This window comes from Phoca vitulina, unplaced genomic scaffold (genome assembly GCF_004348235.1).
Source record: "Phoca vitulina isolate PV1807 unplaced genomic scaffold, GSC_HSeal_1.0 scaffold9, whole genome shotgun sequence".
In the NCBI taxonomy this organism is placed as follows: domain Eukaryota; kingdom Metazoa; phylum Chordata; class Mammalia; order Carnivora; family Phocidae; genus Phoca; species Phoca vitulina.
The window spans coordinates 33,216,714-33,238,548 of NW_022589712.1; the positions used below are offsets into that span (position 1 = coordinate 33,216,714).

Consider the following 21,835-nt stretch of genomic DNA (forward strand, 5'->3'; position numbering starts at 1 on the left):
GTTTTCGTATCTCAAACATAAGGACTTACGTGGCCCTTCTTCTTGCCGGCACATTGGCTTGATGCCTTGCTGGCCAGTGGTTCCTTTGAGAGTGGGCAATTTTTAACGTAACGGAACCCTCCTTTTGGAAAGATACCAATTTTATGTGTGAAAACACAAGTGCATGGAACAGAAGACCGCCTTTATCTGTCATAGAATATTACATTGAATATTTTAGAACTCTCTCAAATGTTCCTAAATCTTTTACAACATTTTTGTTACAAACTGTTCCACTCCACAAATTCACAGGGAAATCAGAGCAGATAAGGAGGCAAGACTTAGTTGAAGCCCATGGGACCAACAGTGGCCTAGGCCATGTGGGCGTGCAGACAAGGAAGACCACCTGAAAGCCAGAAGAGTGGAGGAGAGTCCACCTGAAGAGAGAGCTTAAGATGAGCCCAGAAGAATGAAGGGAAACTTAAGGCTTTCTGGGTGAGAGAGAGAGAATGGCTGACATGTGTGTAGTGTGTTCTGGAGATACAGAAAGCAAGATTTTTGGCTGGATCTGAGCATTCACATTGGATAGTAGCTGATGATAAGATAGCACAAAATTGGACCATAGTATGAATGATCCTAATTATGATGATGATGAATTCAAATTTGGGATGTTCAGAAGTTATACACCATGAATTTTATTTTTGTTCACAGATTCTAAAAACCCTATCACCTGCTTTATTTGTGGAGATGTACAAAGGGAGAATGAGAAAATTTCCTTGAAGACCAGAGTCAACTAAACTGGAAGCAACAGTTTTGGACTCTTAATATGTTTTAATTCATAAAAAAACACTGAAGCTTTCTGGTCTGGAGGTTCAAGAGTTTATATTCTCCCTGAAGCAAGGGGAGAATCTGCTTTCAGGGGGATAAAATAACTGCCAACAATCAATAGCTCTAAATGGGGTTTTATTGCACGGAATAGTTCCAGGTGTTTCCTTCCAAACATACACTTTTACATTCAAATATATTAATAAATCATGGTTATTTTCCTCTTCTTGGAGAATTCCAGGAACCCAAAGGGCTGATAATTCAAGGATGGGCCTGGTTCAGACTTTCCCTTAGAAATAGGCAATAGTAACTCTATTCTCAGGGAGACCAGATACTGAAGATGCTATTGGTCAAAGAGATGAACATAGTACACTGGGTCCCCGATGGCCTGTCTACTGTGTTCAATGCTTAGTATCTGCTTGCTGGGGACAGAAGAATCCTGAATCACCCATGTCACTCAAAAGTATGGGTTACACTGTAAGGAAGAGTATCATGCCTATAACAATTGGGAAAAGGGTGAAGTTTGCATGGTGAATCACAAAAGGCAAAACATCCAGCATGGTCAGGTGTTGAAGACAAAGTTTCAGCTTTCCCATATACTTGGTCTTTAAACTATGAGACTTTTAGATTTGCAGCTAAATTTCCACATTGGCTTCTGTCTAATCCCAGCAATCTTTCAGTACCTGAGGTATTTTTAATTCTTTTACAGACAGGGAATAGTCCCCCAAAATGCTGGATTCTTGGGTATTTGGACTGCATGTGGCTCATACATGATGTCCAGTTATCAGATCACATAAGCCCAGAGACAGCTGACCTTCTCTATAGACTCCAGTCACTGTGACAGTTGTCAGTCACAGACAGATAACCTGTGAGTGGTCCTTCAGAATAAACTGCTTCAAAAGACAAGAGTTGAAGTGATAGTCCAAGTGTTTATCATATTAGGGCAAAATTTGTTATATGATTAGGACAAATGTAGGAGGCCAGCAATAGCCCACTCTCCATGTGATATGCTTCTTTTCCAGCTCTATTTTAGGTTTGAATATCTTGTTTGTCTTCTCTCTGGAGATAGTTTTCTTATGGATATTCCTCCTGGGCATCCATTTTCTTATCATGACAGGGCAACTGGGTGCTAGGAAGAGCTTCTCTGTAGGAACCTGGGAGCCTGGCAAGCTACAGAGAGATGTTACTTTTGAATAGCATCGTTGACAGCTTTTTTAACACGTCTAGACCTCAGATATCCAGGTCTGAGTTGGCATAGTTTGCTATGGTCATTCAATTAGACCAGGAGCCATGGGCCTAGAACCTGAGTTGCTTCTTTCTCTTAGGCATGGTTACTATGTCAAGCAAGACTGGTGTAGTATACTGGGTCCCCGGGCTATGTCTTGGGTCAAGGAGTAAACTGGAAGCCATTAACCAGTTCTAGCTGGCTGCTGTACTGACATGATGATATCAGTGTTTAAATAAAATGAGATAGAAGATCAAGAGGAGAAGATTTTATGACTGTCTATGGGGATAAAACATGACAACATGGAATTTAAAAAATGCACTATTACCATATTGTTTTTCAATCTCTTTTCTCCTTATTTTTTAGATTGGATTATTTCTATTGCTCTGCCTTCAAGCTCACTGATTCTTCTCTATATAATGTCAATTCTACTGTTAATCCTATCTAGTACATTGTTTAATTTCAGATTTTGTGATGTCCTATTATTTTCATCACTCCAGCATATTTTCCTTTAAGTCACTGAACATTGTTATACTAGTGGTCTTAAAGTCCTCATAGACATCTAGATCATCTCAGCATCACACTCTATTAATTGTTTTTACTCTTGAGAAAGGGTCACACTTTTCTGGGTCTTTTGTTTGTTTATATTACATAATTTTGGATTGTATCTTAGATATCGTGAATGTCACAATGTGGAGACTCTTGATTCTGTACTATTCACTAGAAGAGTGTTGATTGTTGGTTAGTTTGTTTTAGCAAAGCAACAAAATTGGTTGGACTCGACCTGAAAACTGTCTCGGGGATCAGCTCAAATTCAAGTTTAGTTCTCTTGTTCTTAGTTGGGCTATGAACATGTGTAGTTCTAGATCAGCCAAAGATTTGGACAGTTTATACACAGAATTCGTAGTTCCCTCTTATTAGCTATCTCCTTTTGAGGATTCTCTTCCTCTTTCTGGAGAGAAGGTTGCCAAAACCCTGTCCACTAATTCAGTAGTCCAGAAAGACTGCAGGTTTTTAGTAGAGTCTTGAGCAGCACTGCCCGAGGCCTGCCTTCAGACCAAAAGTCATAAAAAGGAAACTCCTTCCATCTTCCTTTTCTTCCAAGTGTAGATTCTCTTCAGAATCTGCCTGCTTTTTTTCTACTTTCTGGTGTTTTCCGATAATTTTTGTTTGCTTATTTGTTTATTTTTGTATTTTGTCCAGTGCTAATAGTTATTATTCATAGGATAGTTTGTCCAGTGTGAGCTGATTAGGCCATATATAAGAGATAATATATAGAGGAATTTTCATGACACCCAGATGTGAAGAATTAAGACATTTAGGTATTAAGTCTGAGTTGCTAAAGAGATACAATGAAAGAGATACAATGAAAGACACATAGAAATTGGAATGGTGTCTTAGTCAGCTCAGCTGCCGTAATAAAATAGACTGGGTGTTTAAACAACAAATTTATTTCTTACATTCTGGAGGCTGGAAAGCCCAAGATCAAAGTGCCAGCCAATTTGGTTTCTGTTGGGAGCTTTCTTCCTGGCTTGCAAATGGCCAATATGATGGAGAAAGAGTGTGCTCTCTGATGCCTCTTCTTATAAGGACACAAATTCTATATATCAGGGGGCTCATTTTACCTTAATTATTTTTATAAAGGTCCTATCTCCTACTACAGCCCCATTGGGGATTAGGGCTCCAACATATGAATGTTGTTGGGGGAGACACAATTTAGTCTATAGCAAATGGAAAACTGGCTTTGAAATGAAAAGATTATACATTATTTTAGACGTGTTGAGTATGAAATGAATAATATACAAATTGCTGGAGATGGAGGCTGAGGCATAGAAAAGAGAAGATTATTGATGATTTATAAACCTTCAACATATAGCTTCAACATGTAGAGTTGAGGCCATGGGGGTTGGATGAGCTGTATGAGGAAGAAAGCGTAGATCAAAACTGAGGATTAAGAGGGCAAAGACCAAGCCATGTGCAAACTCTCATAGAAGATAAAGGATGAATAAGTCAGCAAATAAAACAAATTAGTTCTTGGAGAGATAGAAAGAAAGGAGGAAAGTAAAATAGTGTGTAGGAAAATGAGAAAGAAAAGGGGGCTGTGCAAAAGTGGTCAATTGTGCTATATGTGGTCAGAAAGGTCTTGAAAAAGGCCAGTGTTAAAAGGCCCTGGATTTGTAAATTAGGAAACTGTTATTGACTTTTGAGGAGGCAGTCTTACAAAGTGATTGGAAAGATATTAATGTGCAAGAGATTAAGGAAAGGCAGGATGGGAGTGACATGAAGGACATATTTGGAGCCTAGATGGTGAGTTGGATAACTGGCTAGCAAATGCAGTGAGGAGCCACTGAATGTTGAGAACAAATTGAATTCAGCCATTCGCAGATAACCACTCCTTTCAGCTGACCATGTTCATCCTTTCATCAGTCATTGTGCATTAACTCTACTAAAGCAAAATTATCTATGCTGGAGATAAAAGAAATAGTCTCTGCTCCCGTGTAACACATAGGTGTCTTCTGCTCACTGCCAAGGCTCAACCTCTGCCTTCTGTGCATTGAAATCTTTCCTTAGAGAGCTAGAGCTCAACCTGACCTGTTCTTTTTTTTTTATATCTTTTTTTTATTTTATTATGTTATGTTAATCACCATACATTACATCATTAGTTTTTGATGTAGTGTTCCATGATTCATTGTTTGCGTAAAACACCCAGTGCTCCATTCAGTACGTGCCCTCTTTAATACCCATCACCAGGCTAACCCATCCCCCCACCCCCTCCCCTCTAGAACCCTCAGTTTGTTTCTCAGAGTCCGTAGTCTCTCCCCTTAATTTTTCCCTTCCTACTATCTTCTTCTTTTTTTAACATATAATGTATTATTTGTTTCAGAGGTACAGGTCTGTGATTCAACAGTCTTACACAATTCCTGTGAATTGAGTAAAACCTGACCTGTTCTTAACAGAGCCATCTTCCTTACCCAAGGTGAGCTCCCTACTGTCTGCAAAATTCGATGATTTTTCACTCTAATTGAAGTAGTGAGCAATGGGTGTTGTACACAACTGATGAATCCCTAAATTCTACCTCTGAACTAATAATACAGTATATGTTAATTAAATTGAATTTAAATTAAAAACTTTAAAAATTAAAAAAATAAATATAAGGGGCACCTGAGTGGCTCAGTCGGTTAAGCGTCTGCCTTCGGCTCAGGTCGTGATCCCAGGGTCCTGAGATCGAGCCCCGCATCGGGCTCCCTGCTCAGCGGGAAGCCTGCTTCTCCCTCTCCCACTCTTCCTGCTTGTGTTCCCTCTCTCGCTGTGTCTCTCTCTGTCAAATAAATAAACAAAATCTTAAAATAAAATAAAATAAAATAAAATAAAATAAAATAAAATAAACATGTTTTAAAAAAATAATAAAAAAATAAAAAAATAAATATAAAAAATGTTATACAACGTTTCAGAATCAATGAGCTTTTTCATGAGAACCTCATGAAGAAATTTTAAATTAGTGCATATTGCAATAATAACTATGTCATTTATCAGATGTATCAACTTTATTATAAGTTTTTATATTACACATATAAACTCTACATATAAACTGAGTATTTAGTTCCATAGACTTTGATTCAGTTAGACTGGGATCAATCCTAGCCATTAATATTGTCTTAAAAGCTTTCCAGTTGATTTTATTGGATACCCAGGATTGAGAGCCATTGGATCAGCATTTTGTTGTTTTGTGGTATTTTGTTGAAGAGCATTGGCACTGAGGTGGGAACAGAAATATTAGTGTCCTCTCAGTTTGGGATTGCTTTTTGCTCCCTGCACTTGCTATAGGGTGACTTCTATTGGTGTTCTGCTCAACTGTACCTCACTAAAGATAAGATGAATAATCTTAACCTCACAGTAAAGATTTTTTTTTTGATCCAAAGCCAATACCATTTTATGGATGGTAAATGATTGTGCGTGCAATTATCTGCTTCCAAATTAGAGTGTATTTTTAATTTCTGATGAGTCCCTTTACTTGTGTAATATTTGTTTGGACTTGTATTAGTTAGCATAACTTGTATTCTCCTCACTTCCAGAATACCTTGTTAAATTGCTTTAATGTAAAGAAAAAAGTCTGATGCCTCTGATTTTGCCTGATGATGCTGTTAAAGGGAAGATGGAATATCTAGCTTTGATAGAGCTTGGTATGTGTCTAGCTACATTTAGGGAGTTTGACAAAAAGTAATGCTGTAGAGTCCTACCCTTATTTTGAGGAGAAGTGACATATAGGAAAATCTATAGAACAAGAAGGTAAAAACTGTACGAAGCCCTATCTGATGGCATGGAAATACTGAAGTTACCCATTGATGCAGTACTAAATAAGAGATAGCAACCTCAAAATCTTAAAGGTGTCATGCAGCTAATTTAGCCACTAGAAACTTCTGGGGAAAAGGAGATAAAATGTTCTGAAACCAATTTAACACCTGCGCAGTTATAGCACCTTTTAAAAACATTGGCAAAGCACAAAATACAGCAAACAAAACCTGCCTTACTTTACACCCTTGGTCTGAGTGAGTAAAGGATAGATCACGGGTGAAAGAAACAAGTTAATGCAATAGGAAAGGAAATTGGGATTGTAGAAGACGAATTGGCATACGGTAGACTCCCAGTAACTATTGGCTGAAAGATTAAAGAAATGAGAGAAACATACTGGAAATAGTTTGGGCTGAAGCACAAATTTCATCTGGGAATTGCCTGTTGCTGCATTGGATCAAGCGTTATATTATCTGTGTGCTTCTTCTAGCCAGGACATATTTTCCCCACTGATATAGGACTGCCAAAGGGGGAATAAAAGAGGGAGCTTATGAAAAGAGAGGAGAGTGCTTTCTCTTCTTTTCTTTAGTCTCTATGTTTCATTACGCCTCATGTACTCTTATAATATATGACCTCAAATTCCAAAGGAAGCCTGGCCTTTCAAAACTCATCAGAATTTTGTTTGGACAATGAAGGATTCCATGGGTGTGCCAGAAAATAGACCTACTTCGGCTAATTCAGGAAAACCTTCTGTTCTTTGTCTTCTACTTGGCTCACCTCTACTCCTTCGCTTCCATTCCAAGGCAAGCCGATTGCCTCTGGTAACTTGTTAGGAAATTTTACTAGAGATTCTTCTTTTTACACACTTCATGATCAGTTACTAACTTCAAGGTTTTCAAGTGGTTCTCATATTTAATTCTATAAATAGCTTTATTGCGGTATCATTTAGATAACATAAAATTCATCTATTTAAAATAGACAGCTCAGCTAATTTTAGCCAATTTATACAGGTGCACAACCACCATCACAGTCCATTTTGGGATGCTTCCATCCCCCTGAATAACTCCCTTGCACCCCTTTGCAGTCAGTCCCCGTTCTGATCTCCAGCCCCAGGCAAACACTGATCAGCTTGATTTGCTTTCTGTGGCTATAGTTTTCTCTAGTCTTTTTTAGAAACTTCATCTGAATATAAGTATCTGATATGTACTTTTAATTAAGAAACTCAGTTTACCTTATTAAAATGGCCAGTTTATATTTCACTATAAACAGTAACAGAGTAAATCAGTTAGAAGAATTTTCTTAATCAGGTGCAGAGACTTTAATTGTATGCCTCATTTGCTTGGCTGAGTTGCAACTTACTCTCTTTTAGTTGGATATCTTGTTCAGTTTTGAGCTATGCATTACATATTACCTCTTCAAGATGTATGAATCAATCTTCTTTCCAACTTTAGGCTTTATTCCACAATTTTATTAAGACATGTTTTCCAGAACTACAAATATTTATGTGTGTGCAAAGTGAAAAAAAACAGAGATACCTAATCAGCCCTCAAACATTTGCGGATAGATGAATGGATGCAAGATGGATTGATGAATTCCATATTTAGCCCTCAGGAAAGTGGTTTATATTGTAAGTTCTCAGATGTAGAGAATTCACAAGTTGCTTCTATTTGAAATAGAATTTCACTATCTGTGTGTTTTTATTTAACAGAAGGAATATGAAACATGTTCTAGCAAGGAATAAAGCATTGCAATGGACTAAGTCCTATGTTTTACCAGAGTTTCCCTATGATGTCAAATGCATGTTAGCAGAACAGAAGTGTCCCGATCACAGCATGAGGATAAGGATCATTGAGTTTCTCCAGGCCGACATGACTAAGTATCTGGAAGGCTCACTGTGAGTAATAACAGGGCGGACTTGCTGCTTTGGGAGAGGGTCTGTTTTCAGAGTAGAGTAGAACTCATTTGGAACCAATGTGCTTCAGATTTTGGATGACGTATTGGTAATAAGCCCAACACTGCCCAATATTTGAATATCTACATTGGTATGTAGGAGGATCTGAAGAACAGTGAGTATAATTTGGACTCAACTTATAGGAAAGAATGTGGGCTGCTGCTTGAAGTGAAAACTGTCCTCCTTGTCGCACTCACCAGGTACCCCAGCACCCAGCAGTACAATGACGTGGTCACCGCCTTGCTGCAGGCCCACCCTTTCCTGGACGAGGATGGCTGTGGCTTTGTAAGTGACCACGTGGCGCCATACCATTCATCCCAACCCATCTTAAAATAATAGCATTGTATTGTCCACTAATCTTATGCCCCATTCCCCTTCTCTCAGTCTCTCTCTATCCATCTATGTCTGTTTCTCTTTCGCTGTCTTCTTGGACTCATTGTCTCTGTCTGGTCTCTCTGATTCTGTTCCGTTAGCTCTATCTCATTCTGTCAGTTCCTGTTTTTTTTCTTAACTTTGGTCTCTCTCTCTCCACTCCTCCTCCTTTTCCCTCTCTTTGCAAGATTGAGAGGAAGGTACAGAGATCTCTCATGTGCCCCCTGCCCCCACATGCATAGCCTCCCCCATTATGAATATCCCACACCAGAGTGGGACATTTGCTACAATGGGTGAACCTATATCGATACATCATTATTACCCAAAGTCCATAGTTTACATTAGGATTCATGCTTGTGGCTGTACGTTCTATGGGTTTGAACAAATGTATAATGACATGTATCCATCATTATTGTATCTTACAGAGTATTTTCACTGACCCAAAAATCCCCTGCGTCCCACCTATTCATCCCTTCCCCATCTCCTTCCTTTGTCTTCTTTGTCTGTCTGTCATCATCTTTCTGTCTCTCCCTCAAAGCAGTTTGGAAGCCTATGTGTACTGTTGAATCTCCAGGCAGGGTCTTTAGGGAGATGTAATACACAGAAGGAGAAGGACATGACCGCACCTATGTCAGTGCTATCATCACTGGAGTGTTGCTTGCCTTCCTTCCTTCTTTCCTTCTTTCTGTATTTTCTGTGTGGATAGAATCAGAATTTTCTTAGTGGGAGAGGGCCATATATATTCTTATTTACCACCCAGACTCACGAAAGGAATTGTATTCTGTGTCTGGAACTAGTAACTATTGAAGCCCAGAATGGAATTTAGGTATTTTTGCTTATAGTCTGACATCATTCCTAAAATATGCTGCTGCATATAAAAAGCACACTGTAAAATAAACCACATTTTCTCTAAAAAAAAAAAAAAACACACTATATAAAAAACCCTTAAAAACTACAAAAATAAACAAACCTAGAGTCCCAACATTGATAAACACACTGATATGCCTGACAAAATTGATTCTAAAAATGCCTTCTATACTCAAGATATACTATCTGCCAACTAATCATTGTTACTGTGTATAGAGACAGTTGCATTTTAAAAAAGAATTTAAATTTGCTCTTTGAATAAATTATATATTCACAAAGTTCAAAACTCTGAAGCTACAATAAGATATAAATGGAAAAGTCTCCCTCCCACCTCTGTCCCCCAGCTACCTAATCTTCCTCCCCAGAAGTAACTAATGTTATTAGAGATTCTTTCTAGAGAATCTTTGCATACATATAAGCAAATACATATTTATCCAATTACATTTTGACCTTTAGTTTCATGGTTATGAAAGTGAGACAAATAGAAAGTAATGAATAATGCTTACTTTGATCTTGTGTGCATTTTACCCACTTCTATCCCCAGAGGCATTAATGAAAGATGGCTAACTGAAAGAAACCTGAAAAATTGCTTAGCATGTTATGGCCCATGTTTGTACATATAGAATGGAAGGGGAAACTCTGGTGCATAGTAGAGAATGTTCATATGTGCATGCACGTGTGTGTGTGTGTATGTGAGAGAGAGAGAGAGAGAGCACGCACAAGTGATCAAGCTCTTTCTTCGTCATTTTTAGGGCTAATTTTATTCTCGACTTCTTATTTTGAAAATTTTCACGTCTACACAGAAGTTGAAAGAATGCTGCAGTGACCACCCATATATCCTTTACCTCAGTCAAGGTTTCTCCATGTTGGCAGTACTTAGAATTCAGGCTGGATGAGTCTTTGTGGTGGCGGCTGTACCCACACTGTAGGATAGTTAGCAGCATTCCTGTCACTCTCTAGGTGTGAGTAGCCCCCACCCACTCACCCAAAGCATGAGAACCACCGTGTCTCCAAACATTGGCACGCGCATTCTGGGAAGAGGGAAAAATCCTGATACTTAAGAATCACTGATCTAGATTCACTAGGTATTAATATTTTGTCACATTTGTTTTTCCTGGCTTATATTTATCTCTTTGTTTTGGCTGAGCATTTGGAAACAAAAAATAGGTTTCAGATGCCATTCCTAAATACCTCGGCAGATATCTTGTAAGGACAAGGATGATGTCCTCTATAAGCACAATACCATTTTTATACCTAAGAAAATGAGCAATAATTGCATAATTTCATATGCAGTAACTGCATAAAGACATATAGAACCCATATTCCCATTTCTCCAATTATTCCAAAAATGATTTTGTCTTTTCTATGTTCCTATCAGACAGTTAATAAGGAGAGCAGGGAGAGGCTGGGAAATGTCCTAGTAGTTGATGGCTGTAATCTTTCCCACCAGATCAGCAGGTTTAGAAGGACTTCAGAGCTGTAGGAAACATGAGGGAAAAATGCATTTGCATTCATTCATATTTTAGAGCTAAGAAAAATGTAAGCCATCCATTCTTTGTGTGCTGTTGTAAAACAGCGGTGGCTGAGGGCAAACCCGCAAGGCTGTGGGAGGTGAGGGAGCGTCTCTGACTCATACATACTCATCATCAGAGTTGAAGCTGTCCGCCAGCCTCAGCCCACAGCAGTCCTCTGCAGGGCCGTGGAAGGTTTCATGAACAGCACTTTCATTTACAAATCACTTCTGTGAGTAGCAATCATGTCGGTCTCCCAAAACCCCAGGGCAGTTGACAGGACTGAGCTTGTTGTTCCATTTTATAGCTGAAGAAACTGAGACTGAAGAGTTACTTGCTGATTTCTTGGCTAAGACACACTAGGCCTAGACCCTGGGTCCTCCCAGCATAGATCCTTCTTCTGAAGGGTAGGGAATAACTCTTCTAGAGACTTAAGCCAGGGAAGAAGGAATGGCAGAATCTAACTGCCAGACATGGTACTCATGTGATCTCGGTGGCATTCCCATTTGCCCATGAGGAATTAGAGCTTAGAAGAGGTGCCCAAAGTCACCCCAGTCTTGGGCCTCTTCAAGCACATGGCATGACAAGGAAGTGGAGGGGCTGAGAAGCAGCCTTGAGGCTCAGGTTTTAAGAGGCATTGGGCACATGATGATGAACATTTTTTCAGACACATGAAGAAATGTTCATCATCATTAGCCATCAGAGAAATTCAAATCAAAACCACATTGAGATACCACCTTACACCAGTTAAAATGGCAAAAATGGATAGGGAAAGAAACAACAAATGTTGGCGAGGTTGTGGAGAAAGGGGAACCCTCTTACACTGTTGGTGGGAATGCAAATTGGTACAGCCTCTTTGGAAAACAGTGTGGAGGTTCCTCAAAAAATTAAAAATAGTTACCTATGACCCAGCAATTGCACTCCTGGGTATTTACCCCAAAGACACAGATGTAGTGAAAAGAAGGGCCATATGCACCCCAATGTTCATAGCAGCAATGTCCACAGTAGCCAAACTGTGGAAGGAGCCGAGATGCCCTTCAACAGACGAATGGATAAAGAAGATGTGGTCCATATATACAATGGAATATTACTCAGCCATCAGAAAGGATGAATACCCAACTTTTACATCAACATGGATGGGACTGGAGGAGATTATGCTAAGTGAAATAAGTCTAGCAGAGAAAGTCAATTATCATATGGTTTCACTTATTTGTGGAACATAAGGAATAGCATGGAGGACATTAGGAGAAGGAAGGGAAAAATGAAGGGGGGAAAATCAGAGGGAGAGATGAACCATGAGAGACTATGGACTCTGAGAAACAAACAGGGTTTTAGAGGGGAGGGGGGCGGGGAGATGGGTTACCCGGTGATGGGTATTAAAGAGGGCACGTACTGCATGGAGCACTGGGTGTTACATGCAAACAATGAATCATGGAACACCACCATCAAAACCTAATGATGTATTGTATGGTGACTAACATAACATAATAAAATGAAATTAAATTAAAAAAAAAAAAGTGTTGGGCTACTCCTCACGAAGTGAGGTCCTTACCAAGCAAGGCCAAGACTCAGAGTCTTGCTTCTAGTCTGTTGCTTCGACACCTGGGTCTCTCTACCTCACAGAGGACTGATACAAGGCATCCAGTATTTATAGTTTCTCAGATGCATCAGGCACTGTGCTGGGCTTGGTGAAGAAAGCAGACATGAGCCTGTCTTCTTGTGCTTACAGCCTAGTGAAAGGAAAGGAAATAAAGAGGGAAGGGAGTGAAGTAAGGAAGCAAGTAAGCAAATGGGGGAGAATGAAGAGAGGAAGAATGAAAAGAACAGAATAGAAAAGCACAGAAGCAGAAAAACATCATACAGATGAAGGTAAACTCCCAGTGTGGTAAATACAGACAAGGAAAGCTGAGAGCTGCTATCAGGGGACATGAGCTGACTGAGATCTGGACGCAGAGCAAGAGGTAACTAGATATCAGCAGAGTGAAGGAGGAGAGGGATAGAGCTTTCCAGGCCAAAACCAAAGGCCCAGCAGAGAAAGACAGCACTGGTTTGTTGAGAAAGCCCAGTTGTGTCCCTCAGCTGTCGCCCATGTCTTTGATCTCCCAAATACTCCACATGGCAGACAGATTCTTCCAGAGCCCAGATCTGACCATCTGCTCTCCTCTCTCAACATGGCCTCAGAGGACTTACAAGCTTGGCTCTGTAGCTGGATTATCTATAAAGCCTTGAAAAATACAGACATCTGGGCTCTGCTCAGACCAACCGAATCAGAATCCTGAGGGTCTGGGCCAGCAGCATCAGGGTCACCTGGGAACCTGTAAGAAATGCAGATTCTCAGCCCTATCCCCGACCTTCCCAACCAGAGACTCTGAAAGACAGGCCCAGCAACCTGTATTTTAACAGGTCCTCCAGGAATTGTGATTCAGGTTAAAGTTTGTGAACCACTGCTTTAGAGGAAGGACCAAGGATGAAAGTTCCCTATGAGATGCTGATGTAGCCTGTCCACAGACAAGGGTTTGAAAAGATCTGGTTCTGGATTGCAGAGAAGCTCCTTTATGGGGCAACCGTGACTTTCAGAATTGGGCTGGCTTCTTTCTCCTGCCTTAGTTTCTGGCCCATTCTCTTCTGGCCCATCTTAAACTCTGTGTTCCAGCCATGCACAGCTGTTGGCAGCTCTCCAAGGGGCACGGGCTATCCCTCTGCTCCGTGGCACAGGCTGCTTCATCTGGAACTTCTATCCACCCCCACCCACCTGGCATTTCCCAGTGCCGTCTCCATTGGCCCCCCTCATGTAGTTTTCTAACCCTGACACCTAAACCTCAGCTTAGGTGTACCTCCTACAGGAAGGCTTCTGTGGTCTCCTAACACAATGTAAGATTATGCTGTCTCTTCCCCTGTTATAACACTTTTCTTTCTGAACTGAAATTACTCATCCTTCTGCTAGATGGGGTCTGCCTGTGCCCCTGCTCCCTCCCAGGGCAGGACCCTGGTCTTTGTGTCTGAAACAGTAGATGCTCTACAAATATTTAGGGAATGAATGCCAATAGTATTCACCAAAGTGAATTTCAAGGGATGACAGAAAAATTGTTTTTAAGAAAATGCATCAATCCATATATGCATAAGACAGTATCAGTTCTTCCCTAGAACCCAGTGGAAAAGTGGAATGTGTTGTGGAGACAGCAAAGTACGGTAGAAAACATCCAATTTGGGGAATTAGAAAATCCAGATCGAAGAGCCAGTATATTCACTCAATAACTAGGTGGCATTGGGGAACTATTTTCATTTTTCTGACTCTGTTTCCTTAGTTATGATTTCGGGATTATATTTTTTATAGCAGTATCATAAGACCATTGTGAAGGTAAGTGGAAGGATAGTTCTATTATTTCTATTACTGTGATGTGAAAATAACAAGCCCAAGAGTGATGAAGATTTTATTGTTTATATGGGATTATTCTAATCTCCTTGAAGATTAACTGTCCTGTTCTGTTAATTTATGCAGTTTTTATGGAAACGAGCTCTCAAAGATCGCTTTAAATATGTTCGGAGACCCATAGAAGATGATGAACAAGTGATGAGAAATAAGTGTAAATTTGGACACAGAAGAGGCCAGACGAAGAAATCTCTTACCGATAGAAGCTTTGATGAGGTTAAAATTGTCCAGATAAAAGTAAGATTGGATATTTAGATGTTCTGATAATTTGTTGATTGATTTATTAAAGGATAATAAGTAATAGCATCTAAAATCACTAAAACAGAATCAGATATTCTTTTTGAAAATTGGAGGTAGGGAAATCTGTTTTGCATGGCTAATAATATGAATGATAATATTTCCAAAAGAAGGCTTCCTAAAACAGCTTGAGCAGAGTGTCATGATAACAGTATGATAACAGTATCATCATCTCAGGTTTATTCTTTCATAACCTTTGAAAAACCTGGAAACACCCTTTTGTTCTGGGTCTTTGAAAAATTTCTCTTCCTCTCATCATAGAATACATCTTATGTTTTTGCTGTTCTTACTGCTGCAGACAGTTTTTAGAAAGCATATTGTAGGGTAGCCTCTATCCTCAAGGTTTCAGGGAAGCATGTAACCCACAGGCATGGATACAAACCACATCCTACCCTTTCATTGCCCAGAAGACATCCCGTACCAACCCAGAGGTGGTTGTAAGGACTTTCAGGCCTAAGGGCCAGACAGCGCCTAGAGATTCCCCCCTCAGCAGTGGGTTTGCTGTAAGTAAGTTGCATGCAGGTCCTAATTACTGAGATCCTATAAATATCCTTTAACTACCTCAGAGCCCCCAGATATGGTCAAAGCCAAAAATGTCCCCTGCTAATAAAGTAAATGAACTCCTTAGGAAGGATGTCCAAACTACCAAGTATAAAAGAAGTCCAATCCCATAACTGCCAATTCTGTTTCCACCCCAGTCCAACATGAACATGTAATCCTAACTCTTCACCACAAACACACTTATGTTAGTGAATGTACTTGGTGTGAATATTCCATTTTCTTTTTTAGCTGGTGTATTTATTTGATAGTAATAGAGCAACCTAGTTGGTCGTCTCAATTTTCTTAGTAATAAGCTCCAGGGGATAGGAAGATTTTTTAAACATATTTTGCAAATCATTCATCCCCACAACATAAAAAAAATTAGATGAAGGTGTATATTTTACATATCTTATTATAATTTTCAAAGAGATTTTCAAGTCATAGGCCAGTTAAGAGAATATAATTTTATGCCTACTCTTTGACCAGAAGACAGAAGAAAGGTAACAATTTAGTGGTGTAACTTTTTCGAAACTTGGCAATATTCCAGTTATAAACTAAAATCATGATAAGATAGAAATAGATTTATTTTAATTATCTTTTATATTCTTAAAAAGTCACTTTGTAAGGGAACATAATTATGTCATACATAAACTGGTTTTCTCAAAAAATTTGATTTTCCTTATAATAAAAATGGAGTTCCTTTATAAATAGTTCTGCAAATTCAATTTTCCTTCTTTTTCTTTGATGCATGACTCACCAAAATTCATTGGAATGAATGAATGGTAAAATCAGAAGATTAGCAATTGTCCCTAGCCCTAGAACTCTCAAAGGTATGTTCGTGGGGTCAGAGATCACACAGGCTAAAGGGCAGCTTCTCCTTTTTGTTGACACATCATCACTGAACCAATATTTACACTTGTCTTCCAGTTCTTTCTCAACACCACCTCAGTTCTTCATGTAATGACACCCTTCATTGCTCTTCCCTTCTACTCTCCCCTCCCCCTCAGGCCCCCAGACAACCCTGAATACTCAGATGAATCCTGCTAGGATCCATGCAGGGACTTTTGCTACGAAAACACATCCCCCTTCTCCCCCCACCCCAAAAAACACAGAAAATTGAATGTACCAGAGTCTGAGATGAGTTAAGTTACAATAGAATTTAGTTTGACCTTCTTGCCAGCTGGGGCAAAAAGAGATTATAGAGTGACCATTGAAGAGACAGTGTTTTTTCCTGGCAAACAAATCTAATCAGTGAAGATTTACTTTTCCCCTCCTTACAAATGGAGCCACAGATTGCTGATTCTTTCAGAGACTGTAACATCTCTGTATGTGACCTAGTGTTCTCTAGAGCCAAAAGCTTTGAAGAATGGGGAAAAATTCACACTAGAATATTACAGAAACAATGTGTCTCTCTATTTTATACCCTGGATGGCGACAAGGCAAATGGTAAACCCTAAGAAGAATGGAAAGACAAATCCATTGAATATACTACTTATCTCATGGAATTGGATACTTCAAATGAATTGCCTAAATTACTTCCCATCTCTGTTTTGAACTTTTGATAGCTCCTTTTCAGTATCTTTAAGATTTCTGAAAATTAAAGACATTTTGGATTAAGATACTTTGGTAACTTTCACATCTTTTAAACTTTCTTGACCGGGCACAATATTTCCATAATGCAGAAAAGTTATTTCATGTGCAGCAGAGATAGAAAATGCTGATGGAGGCTAGAAGTCAGGATTCAGGCTATTTCCTCAAAGGCAGGGAAGTGGGTTTGGATGAACTAGAGGAGGATTTTGGAAAGGAGTAAGAGAGGGGAAGTGATTTTCGTTTGTTTTGTTTCATTTCTGTTGTTTCTCTTTTGATGGTTGTGAGGAATTTACCAAAGAACTGAAGGTAGATGTCTCAGTGAAGGAAGGTGTTTTTCTTAGCTTTGTCACATGGGCTTCTGCAGATAACCGAGGCAGCAGTAGAATTTGTGTGGGTCTCAGTATAGGTCACGGACCTTTTGTCCCTAACTTTCCTCCTATCCCAATCTCTGCGCCAGATTAGCACTGCTTAACCTACACTGTGAAACCCAAAGCATCTGCAGCGTCAAAGCATCCACCTGTGAGTCTTAAATCTACCCAGGTTCCTCATATTCTGTCGCTAAAAAGACTTACCAACACGTTACATGGATGGCTATCGTTGTCAGAATCCCAGACTTTGTTTCTAGATCAAGCCTCCAAAATACTGGGCATTTTGCAATGTTTAAAAATCTTTTTCCAACCTTATGAACTCATTTCGCTGCTGTGTCATGAAGCCCAATGCAGCAGCTGTGCTATAGCTCGTATGCATCTGACTTCCAGTTTTAGGTCCAAGCAATTTGCAGCCCTGTGAATCGATAATCTATTTCCTTTGCTTAATAGTCTTTGACTATACTTTGTCTTATATTTAGAAACACAGGTATAATTAGGTTCTCAAAACAGTAGACTTAACTGAGTAGTGTCATAAGTTGCTGACATTATCCTGTTTAAATGAAGATACTGGTTTTAAAAGCTTATACGAATTGTATAGAACTGCATAGCAGTGTAATGGAATTTTACTTTGTAGCATTTCTTTCTTTCTTTCTTTTTTTTTTTTTGTGAAAAATCTCAGGTGTTAAAGTTGAGTGAGTCCGACTCCATAATTCATGGCCTGTCATGGTCATTGTCCCATGTGAGGCCTGTCATTGTTCTTCATGTTGTTTTGTTCTCATCCCTATCTGCTCGTCCCTCACCTCTGCCCTTGAGCCACCATTCCAATGTGTTCTATATGTATCTTTTAATCTGTAAGTGTTCTAAAATGTGTACTATCATTTTGGGTTTATATATCTATAACTTACTATAAATGGTATTCTATACTTCATTCCTGTGTTACTTTTTTCACTAACACTCTTTAAGACTCATTCATATTAGCATATTTCTAGTCCATGATTGCAATGAATTATAAAGTACTCCTTGCCCCAAGCCCTCTTCCTCCCCACTAGGAATTGCATCGTAGAGAACACCATCATCCATGTCTGCTTCTGGACCTACCTATGTGTTACTTCTTTGGGTTGTATACCCAGAAATGGAGCTGATGGGGCAGATGGTGTGCATTTACTTAAATTTGACCAGTTATTCTCCAGATGACTTTGTCTCGTTCCCACAGTCATGCATCTTCCTGTATTCCTGCCAACACTTGGCATTACCCAGCCTTCTACATTTTGCCAAGTCTATTAGGTAGCAAGTGTAATGTCATTCTTGTTGTGATTTGCATTTCCCTGGATAACTGAGTCTGAGCATCTCTTCACATTTGTTAGCCCCTTGAATTTCTTCTTTTAGAAAGCTACTTCTTTAGATCCATTGCCCATTTTTTAATGAGTTGGCATCTTTTTTTTTTTTTTTTTAAGATTTTATTTATTTATTGGACAGAGAGAGACACAGCGAGAGAGGGAACACAGCAGGGGGAGTGGGAGAGGGAGAAGCAGGCTTCCCGCGGAGCAGGGAGCCCGATGCGGGGCTCGATCCCAGGACCCTGGGATCATGACCTGAGCTGAAGGCAGACGCTTAACGTCTGAGCCACCCAGGCGCCCCAACATCTTTTTTTTGTTAATTTGTAGGAAGCAGTCCTTCCCGTGCCCTAAGTCACAAATATATTCTCCTACTCTTTGTTCTATTAAATATATTGTTTTCACTTTCATGTTTAGATCTTTAAGTCATCTGGAGTCCATCTTTTATATGCTATTAAGTAGGGATCACCACAGAGTGAGCCACTTTCTCAACATCAGTTCCTAAACAATCCATCCTTTTCTCATTGGTTTATCTTGACACTTAGTGTATATTAAGTTCCCAAATAGACGCGGGTGTGTTCTGGGCACTATCTCTTTATCCCACTAGTCTATCATTCTGTTTTTATGCCACTGCCACATGACATTTGATGACTTAGTGTTTATTGCTTAGTATCATATTAGTGCTTAGGGTACAGACATTTTTTGTTGCCTGTGGAAGATGTGCAGGGTCAGGAAAGTTCCTCAGTAAAGCAGTTTCTGGGGAGATTCATCCTCATTTTTCAGAATAAGGGGAAGGATGGGAGAGCCTTCTCTCAGGAATCAGCCCCTGGGACTCACAGGAGGACTGGAGCTTAGGCTAGGGATGCCACATTCAAGTGGGAGGGTCGGGCCAAAAGAAGGTTCTGGGCACCTGTCAACACAAGGAGCATCAGGATAAGCTATGTGTTACTCCTGTGGAAAGCCTGTGACATGATGGGGATACCCTGCTGAAGGAATCCTGCTTCCGTCTTCCTGGGATGGAGGTGGTGGTGGCATCTGGTCTACATGAGGCCCTGGGCCTGAATCCTTACACGATCACAGCCTGATGCTCATCCTTACTTGGAAATCTCTTCACCAGAGGATTCCTAGATGTCCTCTTGAGCATCTGCCAAATGCCCCGTTTGAAACATCAGGATGTAAATATACTTTTGAAATGCTTAAACTCTTCTTTATCATTTTTTGATTAATGCATGCATTTTCTTTTCTTAAGTTATTGAGGTTTCTTTCAGCCAGCAGAGCCCTCAACCTATTATCATAAACTTTTTGCTCATGGGATATAAGCCACTTTGATAAGAAGCCAATGCTTCATTCAAAATTATCTGAAAAAAATTTGGCTTGACTTTTTCAGCTGTCCAGTTCTTTACATTTATGGCTGCTCTTTTCATTTACCTTGAAAAGATTCTCCTCTGTCTTTATGAGGTAGATTAACTCTAAATTGGATATTTGGTGAAAATTTATTCTTGAAGCAGTATAGAAAGGATTCTGAAGTTTCTACAGGAGCTTTTGCTTCTCTAATTTTTTTTTTTTAATTGCAATGACATTCTCTCAGTTGAGAGGCTTTTAATAGGATCTTTAAGTGCATAGATTATTTTATCTTTGTCAGTTAATTTGTCCTATGTTTAGTTTCTTTTTAAGAGTTTTCAGTAAATGACTTAATTCCTTTTTTTAAATAAACGACTTAATTCTATAAATCAGTTTCTTCACAACTGCCTTTAATATCATCTTCTCAGGGGTCTTCATTTTATGATGTATTTGTTATATCCAGTTCTGAGTCCCTACAATCCGTTTTGTCTTCTCCAGGAATAGCAGCTGTTCTAGTTTTCTAGTTCCTTAATTATCATCTGCTTAGTGGTTCTGTTCATTATTGAAAGTGGGGTATTCAAGTCTCCAACTATTATTATTATTGAATTGGCTCTTTCTCCCTTTAATTCTGACAGTTTTTGCCACATGAGTTTTGGGACTCTGTTGTTAGGTGTGTATAAGTTTATATTGTTATAGCTTCCTGATGGATTGACTTTTTCCCCATTATAAAATATTTTCCTTTGTCTCTAGGAATAATTTTTGTCTTAAAGTTTATTTAGTCTGATATTAGTATAGCCATTCTATCGCTCTTTTGGTTTCTGTTTGCATGTTGTATCTTTGCCCATCTTTTTTACCTTTAAACAATTTGGGTCTGAATCTAAAGTGTGTCTCCAGTAGACAGCATATTGTTGGATAATTTTTGCAATCTATTCTGCCAATTATTAAATATAATTACTTATAAGATAGAATTTATGTCTCCTACTTTGCTATTTGTTTTTTATTGATCATATGTTTTTTGTTAGTTTATTCTTTAATTACTGCCTTCTTTTGTGCTAAGTAGATATTGTCTGTGTACTAATTCAATTTCCCTTATTGTTTCTTTTAGTATATACACATTTTTAGTTATTTCCTTAGTGGTTGCCTTGAGAATTGGAACTAACATCTTAATTTTTAATAGTCTAGTTTGGATTAATATCAATTTAATTACAATAGCATACAAAATCTTTGTCCCTATATAACTCTATCCCTCTCCCCTTTCGTGCTCTTATTGTCACATAAATCACATTTTATATATTGTATGCCCATCAACACAGATTTATAATTATTGCTTCATGCAACTGTCTTTAAAATAAGATGGAAGAAAAGAGTTACAAACAGAAAATACATTTATACTGTCTTTTAGATTTACCTATGTAATGACGTTTACCAGGTTTCTATTTTTTCATGTGGATTTGAGTCACAGTCTAATGTCCTTCTATTTATCTGCTAGTGACCAATTCTCTCAGTTTTTATTTATTTGGGAATATCTTAAATTTCTCTTTCATATTTGAAAGGTGTTTTGCTGAATATAGAATTCATTTTGTTCAGGGGCGCCTGGGTGGCTCAGTCAGTTAGGCGTCTGCCTTCAGCTCAGGTCATGATCCCGGGGTCCTGGGATCGAGCCCTGCATCTGGCTCCCTGCTCAGCGGGAAGCCTGCTTCTCCCTCTGCTTGCCGCTCCCCCTGCTTGTGCCCTCTCTCTGTCAAATAAATAAATAAAATCTTTAAAAAAAAAAAAAAGAATTCATTTTGTTCATTGTTCTCTGGTTTGAGAATTGGGTGTTCTGATATCTCAGTTAAATGGTTTTGGCTACAGCTAACAGACCTGTCTAAAACTGGTCTAAATTATAAGGAGAGCTTTGCTCTCACATTACAAGAAA

The 21,835-nt window shown here is 39.1% G+C and overlaps 1 protein-coding gene across 1 annotated transcript in view; it reads left to right on the plus strand.

Annotated features, from left to right (window-relative positions):
• The window catches only part of SAMD3 (sterile alpha motif domain containing 3), a 52,297-nt gene that overhangs the window by 13,923 nt on the left and 16,539 nt on the right, over positions 1–21,835 (plus strand). Inside the window, exons 4-6 of the mRNA XM_032408317.1 lie at positions 8,025–8,210; positions 8,468–8,552; positions 14,517–14,684. Coding sequence (XP_032264208.1) covers positions 8,025–8,210; positions 8,468–8,552; positions 14,517–14,684 — 439 coding nt within the window. The remainder of the gene's footprint in view (positions 1–8,024; positions 8,211–8,467; positions 8,553–14,516; positions 14,685–21,835) is intronic.